The sequence below is a fragment of the Nesoenas mayeri genome (genome assembly GCF_963082525.1).
Source record: "Nesoenas mayeri genome assembly, chromosome: 26".
NCBI classification, from domain to species: domain Eukaryota; kingdom Metazoa; phylum Chordata; class Aves; order Columbiformes; family Columbidae; genus Nesoenas; species Nesoenas mayeri.
The window spans coordinates 1,015,891-1,026,784 of NC_137552.1; the positions used below are offsets into that span (position 1 = coordinate 1,015,891).

The 10,894-nt window shown below is 48.7% G+C and overlaps 1 protein-coding gene across 1 annotated transcript; it reads left to right on the forward strand.

Annotated features, from left to right (window-relative positions):
• Positions 1 to 9,955: 9,955 nt before the first annotated feature.
• On the forward strand, positions 9,956 to 10,634 carry LOC308050071 (feather keratin Cos1-1/Cos1-3/Cos2-1-like; the record flags this gene model as incomplete). The annotated part of the gene is made up of 2 exons (XM_080359996.1): positions 9,956 to 10,016; positions 10,327 to 10,634. The coding sequence occupies exon 2, from the start codon at positions 10,329 to 10,331 to the stop codon at positions 10,632 to 10,634; it is 306 nt and encodes a 101-aa protein (XP_080216122.1). The 5' UTR covers positions 9,956 to 10,016; positions 10,327 to 10,328.
• Between the last annotated feature and the right edge of the window lie 260 nt (positions 10,635 to 10,894).

The following is a 10,894-nucleotide window of genomic DNA, read 5'->3' on the forward strand; positions in this document are numbered from 1 at the left end:
TGGGCCACAGGGCTGGCAGGGCACGCATGGGTTGCAGCAGGACATGTCTCTGGGACAGAGGTTCACCTGGAAGAGAGGGCAGGAGGAAGCAGAGCATGAGGGCTTGATCATGAGAAGCAGCACTGCACCCAACCACTGCAGCTGTACCAAGGTACCTCCTGGCCTGAAATATGTTGCCCACCTCAAATTCCAGGAGACACCTCCACTAGGTCCCAGGTTCTCTCTGCAGAAGACTTTGTCTCCCCTTCCCTCTCCCATGAGAAGCAGCTCCCACCCCAGGGTGAGGACAGACCCTATCAGCTGAGACACACATTGAGGAAAGACACCTGATCCTGAAGAAGAGGAAAAGAGGCTCCACACTCACCTGATTCCTGAGGAGAAGGAGGCGAGAGATGTGGATGAGAGAGCAGAGAGTTGGGCTGATTTTTATAGGAGTCCTGCACTGCCTCAGGCCCAGGCACCCTTTGTGGAAGCAATAATTTTATGACAAGCTCATGATGAATGTAAAACACATCAGTTAATGGCATGGGCTGTGTCCTGGTTTCCTACACTGCTGCCTTTTCATTTCCTGGCTTCTGCCACACGCTTTCCCATATGAAGGCTTCTTCTGTAAGTGCCAGGATGAAAGGCCTGAGGATTTCCAAAGGGAACACAAGTCAGTGCAGGTAGAAGCCTCACTTCAAGTGCTGGTGGCATCCTGTGTAGGCAGGTGATGTGCACCTGGGTGATTCCTGTGGGCTCCTTTGTAGCAAAGTTGTCCAGAAATGGGCAATGCTTTTATGTTTTGCAACTGGTGCACCAAGGACTGTCATTCAGGACACCACGACATATCCTTTTCTTCTGTCATCCCACCTCTCTCTGATGATTACTCGGTGTTGCATGCCAGTGGGACTCTGTTGCGAGTGTCTAACACTATTGCAACACTAACAGTGCTTTCAACACCATTTTGCTGGGCTCCTTTTTTTTTTTCATTCCCTTCTTCTTTACAGTCTCCACAGGTCCTTAGGAGTCACCAGAAGAATATTTGTGGCCTGGTTTTCCCCTGGGGTACCTCAGTCCTTTTCTGCCAGTGTGGTCACCAGCATCTCCTCAGCAAAGTCCCCACTTGCTGATGGTTTCCTGACTTTCTGTGGGCATACAGATTTTCACATGGTTCCATGCAGGCCTGCATGACCACACCTGTGTCATTCTGTACCTGTGTGACCCTTATCATGAGGACATGTGGAGGTCACAGCAGGGGACACTCCCCTGATATGTCCATAAGCTCTGTAGAGCAGCAGGATGCTCTTGCCAGAAGGAGCTCATCTGCAGCTTAATGGTGATGTCTTTGTCCTGGCAGAGAGATGCTCGGAGAACTGAAATGCAGTCTCTGCCTTCTGAACCCTCCAAGAAACCCTGCCTACATGTGCAGGCCATTGTCCCTGCGGTGATACCCTGTTCATGCAGTGTTGCTGGTACTGGGATAGGACACAGGCTCCTCATGTCCACACCAATGCCTGATGCATTTTTGCAACTCATCAGTCTGGTGCTGGGTGAGGTAGCTGCCAAGAGGTCTCACCAAATAGGTGTCGGACTAGAAACACCAGGGGACCAGGTGTTGCTATGGGAAGGAGCTGAGGATGGGTCCGGGAAGAATCACCACCACAGAAGAGGGCTCAATTATGACATTGGAGAGATGCAGGAGATGTAGCCTCTGGGCACTATGGCCTAGGGAAGGAGAGTGGAACTCCATCATTGGCTAGCATCACCATACGGGGGAAATTATCCACTCCTTTGAAAAGCTTTTAGTTAAAAGAAAACATTCTGGCTCACACCACAGTGCCTTTCCTCTTCCCCACACGATGACAGAGAGAACCCCCCTCAGGATCCGTAGGGTGGTCTGGGAGATGACCAATCCACTGGATAGAACACCTCTCAGCAGCAGACATAAGAGGGCACCTCTGGACTGGCTGGGCTGGGAGTCTTGACTGTGCCTTGCTTCACACCTGGCTCCCATCAGGCAGTTACGGGGAAAGGCATCTTGTGGGATTTGGGTTCTACTGAGACATCCTGCAACTTGAACACTCTGCAGTGAGGGACCAGTGCTTGTGCTCAGCACCTTTTCTTTTTCCCTCAGGCCACTAACCCTAGCCTCTCACAGAAAGATCTTCACTGGCAGATCTCTGGGTGCAGATGGGAAATATAGGTGCCAGGTGAGAACTGATAGCCCTTTTCCCACAGCTCAACCTTGCACAGAAGGGCCTCCTCCCAGGATTCCGAGAGAATAGAACTGTACTCTGACCCTCCTGCTATCTCTGTCCTGCCCTGAAGTCATGGGGAGCAGCCTTTGGTGGTTACACCTCAGAAATTTAGGACTACAGAGACAGCTGAGATCTTCTGCACTGACCTATCTGTGAAACACTGAGAGTAGATAGGCCAGAAAAGAGAGGCAATGCATGGTGCAGGAAAGAAAAGATGTGTAACTGTCACTAGTTCCCAGGTGCACAAGCACAAAGACCAATTGACATAATTGGCCACCATCCTCTGAGGGGACCAAAAGCCGGAGAAAGAGACTGGTCATGATGGCACAGATAGAAAGCAGAAGAAAGCATGGAAATGACAAACACTTATTGTACTTCTAAGTACCACAGTTTCTGAAAAAACAAGAAGACCTTGGCTGGCCTCCAAGCAATCACACAGTTGCTTGTTCTCTCCCTTTCCTTCTGTAACAGTATAGGTGGGCAATGTAAGGTGAAAAAGTTCACTGGTGAAGATAAAGGGATTACTTACCAATTACCATCACAGGCAAAATAAACTTGTCTTGGGGAAAATCCCTTTAACATATTGCGAAGTAAAAGCAGAGCAGGATGGAGTGCAACAGCCAAAATAACCTAGAATACCTTCACCATACCGCCACTGGTTTCACAGAGCCTCAACTTCCCTCCTTCATTCACAGCTCATCTACTACGTCCATCCCCAAGCAGTGCAGTGGGATGCAGTTTGGAGTCTTGTGGTTAGTACACAACAGTTCCATTCTGCCACAGTTTCCTCCTCACACTTTTCCTCTGCTGCAGCAGGAGCCTTTCCCACAGGCTACAGTCTTTCCAGACAGGCTCCAGAGTGGATCCCGTCCATGGGCTGCAGTCCTGCCAGACAAGAATGCAGCAGTGTGGGTTGTCCAGGAGCCACAGTTTTGCCAGGAGTCTGCTCCAGCATGGGCTCTGTGCAGGTCACAGTTCCTGCAGGGGTTTTCCACTTGATCTGGCATGGGCTCATCCAGGGGCTGCAGTGTGGGTATCTGCTCCACCACGATCTTTCTCTCGGGCTGCCCAGGAATCTCTGCACCATCGGCTGGAGCACATCCTCCTCCTCCTCCTCCCACTTCTCAAGCCTTGGTGTTTGCAGAATTGTCTCTCACACTATTTTTTAGTTCATTGTGCACTTTCTGTGCAGTGGTTTGCCCTTTCTCCAATAAGTTCTCATGGAAGGGCCACCAGTAATGCCAATGGACTTGGCACTCGGCAGCAGCAAGTCCATTTTGGAGCCGGCTGGAACTGACTCTGTCAGGCCTTGGGCCAGCTGTCACGGATGAGTGATTTAGGGTCTTAATTGCTGCAGAAAAGTGTTTGGGTCAGTTATACAGCGGTGCAACTTAATAGAGTTTGATAACAAGGTTCACTCTATTTCTTATTGCATGGAGGAAACATGCAAACGTAATTGGGTGAGAGTTGGTTTACAGTTATTTCTGTGGTGACAGAAGATGCAAAAAGGTGGAAGAAGGCCCTTCCATTGAGTCATGAGGTTCGGAATGGACCTCCTTGCTTTCTAAAATCCTTCTTAGAGGGGAGTCCAGGTGTGGCTGGATCCAAACTTAGTCCCAGAATTGGTCAATGGTTTATGTCAAAGAGACATAAAGAGTAAGGGTAAAAAGGTAAGAATTATATGTATTTATGGCCAAAGGATTATATGTTTGCACCCAGAGAGCATCCAGAGAGAAAGAACTGGAGAGAGACAGTGGCATCTGATACAACAGATGAATGAATCTAAAGAGGGAAACAAGATTTTTCTGAGAAGGTCACAGTGAAAGGAAAAATTGCAGCCCATGCACAAGATCCACACTGGACCTGCTGTGGTTCACTGGGACTTTTAATTCAGTTGTCCACCATCACCACAGTGGGTGCTGTCTGTATCCTCCCCAGGGCCATGTTGCAGTCCAGAAAAACACCTATGCGCACCCTTCAGGAGGCACTCATTCAGCAGTGCCAAATGTGTAAATGACACCCATGGCACTTCTAATTACCACAGTTGCTCCAAAACCAAGAAGACCTTGAACGGCTTCCAAGGCAACCCCTCAGCTCTTTGCTCTCTACCTTTTCCTCTTTAACAAGACAGGAGGAGAAAGTAAGGTAAAAAGCTTGATGGTCAAGATAAGGACTGGGGAATTACTTACCAATTACTGTCACAGGCAAAACAGGCTTGACTTGCGGAAGTTTCATTTAACTTATTATTTTGGAAGAGATGTCGAACTGATCACAGAAGTCCCTGGGTAATGATAACCTCACAGTCTCTTTACCTGGGCCTCATAAGATGATTCAGTCCAAGAGTAATATTTGAATCGGGGGTCTTCTTGCTTCTCATCAGATCCTTTCACTGTCTTCAGACTGACCCTTTTCTTGTTTAGCTGCAGGTGGTGTTGATTGTAGATGCTTTGTGCTGGCCTTGAGGGTGTCATTTTGCTTGAGTCGATCCTGTTTTGCTCAATAGGGTACAAAACAGGCCTTATTATACAGGTGGTGTTGATGGTCTGTAGCTGCTTTGTTTTGCTCAAATAGCCACAAGTTTGGTAAATGTCAGCAGAACTTTACAACATACAGTTTACAATTTCAGCAAATCTATCTACTAAGTAATGCTAAGCAGAGTACTAAAAATCACACGCCCTTATAATTCTAAGGGATTCATTCTTTAAGGCAAACTGTTAATATAAAACTTTAATTGGGCTAATTCAGTGATTAGTAAAAGATCATTGCCAAACAGCCGCACTTGTCTAGTAGGCAGAGTTCAAGCAGGCTCACCCAGGCTGGCACATATATGGAATAAAGTGGTTGGCTCACACACACAGTGGGAAAGGTCTGCATGAGACTTCTTGCAGCCACAACTTCTTGCTGTTTAGTGTGCCATTCTGCTTCCCTGTGGTTTTGCTAAAAGGGGTTCTTGGCCTGCTGCAGCTCAGGCCTTTCCCTTCTTTGGAACCTGAACCCAACTGCTGCTGGCTTGGTTGGGCAGGGACAATTGAATCTGTCACACTCCAACCCAGCCAGGTTAAAGCACTGTGCCATGCTTCCTGTGGACTTGTTGGTGGACTCAGATGCATCCATCACAGCATCCCCTGGATTCTTTTCCCAGAGACTATCTCTGCAACCTTCTTCCCCCCACGCCCAACTACAAGAGCCTTGCCATGTCAGCCCAATGGGGTGGGTCCAACAGAATATAAGGCACAATTAGATGAATGAAAATGTCAACAGAAAACAACCACTCTAAGTTTCATTAGGGACACATGCAGCTTTGAATAATCTTGAGAAAAAATGTTCACCCTTAAAGAATTGGAATAAATAATCCAAGAACACAGCCATCTAATGTCCTTGGCAGATACTTCAGGAAGTAAAATAGATGAAGATAATTCATAGAATCATAGAATATTTTGGATTGAAGGGACCTTCAAAGGTCATGTAGTCCAACCCCTCTGGAATAAGCAGGCACATCTTCACCAGCTCAGGTTGCTCAGAGCCCCGTCCAGCCTGGCCTGGGATGTCTCCAGGGATGGGGCACCCACCACCTCTCTGGGCAACCTGGGCCAGTATTTTACCACCCTCATTGTAAAAAACTTTCTTCCTCTTGTCCAGTCTGAATCACCCCTCCTTTAGTTTAAAACCATCAAATTGTCCTGTTGTAACATGCCCTTCTAAGAAGTCTGTCCTTATCTTTCTTATTGGCCCCTTTTAAGGGCTGAAAGGCTGCAATAATGTCTCCCAGAGCTTTCTCTTCTCCAGGCTCAACAACCTGAACTCTCTCAGCCTATCCTCACAGCAGAGCTGTTGCATCTCTCTGATCATCGTGGTGGCCCTCTTCTGGACCGTCTCTCACAGGTCCATGTCTTTCCTGTACTGAGGGCTCCAGAGCTGGACACAGTACTCCAGGTGGGATCTCACCAGAGTGGAGCAGAGGGGCAGAATCATCTCACTCAACCTCCTGACCACACTGCTTTTGAGACTGCCCAAGAGACTGTTTGCCTTCTTGGCCTTAAGTGCACATTGCCAGCTCATGTCCAATCTTTTATCCACCAGCACCCCCAAGTCCTTCTCCATAGGGCTGCTCTCAATCCCTTCATCCCCAGCCTGTACTGATACCGGGGGTTGCCCCAAACCAGGTGCAGGACCTTGCACTTGGCCTTGTTGAACCTCATGAGATTTGCATGGACCCACTTCCTGAGTTTGTCCAAGTCCCTCTGGATGGCATCCTACCCCTCAGGTATATTAAGTGCACCATGTTGTTTGGTGTCATCTGCCAAGTTGCTGAGGGTGCACTAGATCCCACTGTCTATGTCATTATTGAGTATATTACACAGTGGTGGTCCCAGTACGGACTCCTGAGAGACACCACTTTTCACTGCTGTCCATCTAGACATTGTGGTATTGACCACCACTCTCTGGGAGCGACAATCCAACCAGTTCCTCATCCACCAAACAGTCCACCCATCAAATCCATACCTCTCCAATTTAGAGTGAAGGATATTGTATAGGACAGTGTCAAAGGCTTTTGAGAACTCCAGGCAGGCAAGAGCCGTAGCACTTCCTTTGTCCACTGATGTAATTAATCTATCGTAGAAGGCCACTAGGCCATTCTGATAATTTTCTTAATATTATTATCGTCAGATCTTAACTGCTGTGTTTCCCTTTCCCTCTAGGCCACTTTGACTCCCCAGGGAGGTTTCCAAAGGATTCTGCCCAGCAGATCCATGAGGGGGCAAAAATCTGCATGGAATCATAGAACATCCTGAGTCGGAAGGAACCCACAGCGATCACTGAGTCCAACTCCTGTGCCTGCACAGAACAACCCCACAGTTCAGACCATATGTCTGAGGGCATTGTCCAGTATCTTCTTGAATACTGAAAGGCTTGGGGCCATGACACCTCCCTGAGGAGCCTATTCCAGTGTCCAGCACTGTCTGGGTTAAGAACCTTTTCTGAATGTCAAACCTGAACCTCTACTGGCACATCTTCTTTCCATTCCCTCAGATTCTATCATTGGTCCAGAGATAAGAGATCAGTACCTGCCCCTTCCCCTCCTCTTCTGAGCAAGCTGTAAGCCACAATGAGGTCTCCCCTCAGTTTCCTCCAGGCTGATGAAACCAAGTGATTTTAGCTGCTCCTCATATGTCTTCCCCTCCAACCCTTTCACCAGCTTTGTAGCCCTCTTCTGGACCTCCCTCATGCAGATGTTAATGCCGTGCTTGATGTACCTCAGGACAAGGCTGGCCCTCTTGGCTGCCAGGGACACTGTTGGCTCATATTCAATTTGCCGTTGACCAAACCCCCAGATGCCTCTCCATGGAACTGCTCTCCAGCACCTCCTTCCTCAGTCTGTATGCACAGCCAGGGTTGCCACATCACAGGTGTAAAATTTGACACTTGCCATTGTTGAACTTCATATGGCTGGTGATTACCCGGTACTCTAGTTCATCTAGATCCTTCTGCAGGGCCTCTCTGCCCTTGAGAGTGTCACCAGCTCCTCCTAATTTTGTGTCATTGACAAACTTACTTACTATTCCATCAAGTCCTGCATCCAAGTCACTTATGAAGACTTTAAAAAGCATTGGCCCTAAGATGGATTCCTGTGGAACCCCACTAGTCACTGGTCACCGTCCCAGGTAACCACATTTACTGTAACCCTTTGATCTGGAAACATCAGCCAATTGCTCACCCATTGCATTGTGTGTTTACCCAGCTGTGTGCAGGCCATGTTGTCCAAGAGGATACTGTGAGAGACAGTATCAAAGGCTTAACTGAAATCCAAAAAATTCATGTCTACTGGCTTCCCCTTCTCAACTAGATGGGTAACATTGTTGTAGAAAGAACTCAAGTTTGTCAAACAAGACTTTCCCTTCATAAACCTGAGCAGCCTGGGACCAATGACGGCGTTGTCATTTAGGTGTTTTTCAACAACTTCCAGAATAATCTTCTCCATAATTCAGCCCTCTTATGGAGGCCACGGTTGCAATTCTTGCCTTCTGTTTTACACAGCCATTGCACATGCCAGACATGAGAACTACCCAGTTTTTCCAAAACCCCAGGAAGAACATAGGTCTGCATGTGTGCACACAGGTTTCAGTTGTCCTGCTTGTGTTCTGGCTCAGGCTCCAGTCTCAGGTGTGTCTGGAGTCAGGCTGGAAAGGCAAGTAAGTGAGTGTATTGGTTTTGCCTGGGACAGAGTTAAGATTCTACAAAGTAGATTGTAAGGGACTATGTTCTGGATATGTGCTGAAAATAGTGTTTGTAATACCGGGATGTTTGAGCTGTTGCTGAGCAGTGCTTACACAGCATCAAGGCGTCTTCTGCTCCTCAGACTCCAACTCAGACTGGCACCGAAAGTCAGAACTTGAACTTGAAATCTGCTGCCATAGGAAGGGGAGATGGCTCTGGCTGAAGCCTTCCAGCAGCATCATCTGGCAATGATCATAGCATGGCTAACAAATGGAAGGGAGCAGCTTTCAGCTACTGTGCCTCTAAATTTTGTTTTCAAAACTATCCTCACCTCACAGCAGAGCACCATCTGGACCCTGGTCCCTTTGGTAAAATACCCATTTGGTACAAGTTCTCAGCCCCTGCTTCATTCAGCAGCTGGCTGACGAGAGGTATAAATGCATCTGGCATTAGCATGGAAATGAGGAGCCTGTGTCCCATTTCAGTCACCAGCAACACTGCATCAGCTGGGTATCACCACAGGGACAATGTCCTGCACAGGCAGGCAGGGTTTCTTGGCCTTCCTCCCTGTTCATAAAGCAAGAAATGGAGGGTGCAGGTGGCAGAGTCTGCATTTCAGTTCTCTGAGCACCTCTCTGCCAGGACAAAGGCACCACCATTCAGCTGCAGATGGGCTCCTTCTGGCAAGGGCAACCTGCTGCTCTACAGTGCTCTGGGACACACCAGTGGAGAGTCCCCAGCTGTGACCTGCACATGCCCTCAAGATGAGGGTCCCACAGGTACAGACTGACACAGATGTGCTCATGCAGGCCTGCATAGAACCATGCAAAGCCAGGAAAACACCAGCAACTGTGCACTGTGCTGAGGAGATGCTGGGGACCACACTGGCAGAAAAGGAGAAAAGTAGACATGGAAAAAACAGACCTCGAATATACAATATGGGCCTGTGGAGACTCCACAAAGAGGCGATGAGGAAAAGGAGCCCAGCAGAATTTTCCTGAAAGCACTGTAAGTGTTCCAATAGTGTTAGACCCTCAAAGCATAGGCCCATGTGCGTGAAACAATGACCAACCATCAGAGAGATGGTGAGAGCAAGAGAAAAAGATTTGTCATGTTGTCCTGAATGGCACACACTGGATTCAAAACATAAAAGTGTTGCCCATTTCCAGACAACTTTGCCACAAAGAAACCCACAGGAATGACCCAGGTGCACATCACCTGCCTGCACAGGATGCCATCAGCACTTCAGCTATGTCTTCTGCCTACTATCACTTGTGACATCCCCGAAAATCATGGGGCCTCTCATCCCGGCAATTAGAGATACCTTCATATGGGAAGGCACATGACACAAGCAAGGAAATGAAAAGGCGGCACTGCAGGAAGCCAAGACACAACACATACCATTAGCTGGTGTGTTTTTCATTCAGGATGACCTTGTCAGAAGATTATTAGTTCCACAAAGGGAGTCTGGGCCTGAAGCACTGCAGGACTCCTATAAAAGGCAGCCCAACTCTCTTCTCTCTCATCCACTTCTCTCACCTCCTTCTCCTTGGGAATCGGGTAAGTTTGAGGCCTCTTCTCCACCTTCAGGATCAGATCTTTCCTTAATGTGTGTCTCAGCTGATAGGGACTGTCCTGGCTCTGGGGTGGGAGCTGCTTCTCATGAGAGAAGGAAGGGGAGAGAATGTCTTCTGCAGAGATAACCTGGGACATAGTGGAAGTGTCTCCTGGGACTTGACGTGGGCAGTGTATATTGGGCCAGGAGGTGTCTTGGCTCCACTGTGGCTGGTTGCAGTGCTGCTTCTTGTGATCAAGCCCTCATGCTCTGCTTCTTCCTCGCCTCTCTCCCAGGTGAACCTCTGACCCAGAGACATGTCCTGCTGCAACCCATGCGTGCCCTGCCAGCCCTGCGGCCCAACCCCACTGGCCAACAGCTGCAATGAGCCCTGTGTCAGGCAGTGCCAGAACTCCACCGTTGTCATTGAGCCCTCCCCTGTGGTGGTGACCCTGCCTGGTCCCATCCTCAGCTCCTTCCCTCAGAACACTGTTGTGGGCTCCTCCACCTCCGCTGCCGTTGGCAGCATCCTCAGCTGTGAGGGAGTGCCCATCAACTCTGGGGGCTTTGACCTCTCCTGCATTACCAGCCGCTACTGTGGCAGCAGATGTCGCCCCTGCTAAAGCTGCTGGCAATGTCCTTGGGCAAGAATCTTCCAAGATCCTGGAACATGGTCCTTGAAAGGAGATAGATCTTCACGACATTGCATTCAGAGTTTCGAGCCATTGTTTGTTTTTTCCTTTCCCATCTCTTTTAATTTCCTGTACTGATTCTGTTTCCAAGGCCAACCTGGTGGGGACCTGTTGACTTCCCTCCCTCTCAAGGGCAGGCAGACTGACACCCTTCAGGAGTTTCACCACATCCTTGTTTCTCTTCCTGGTGA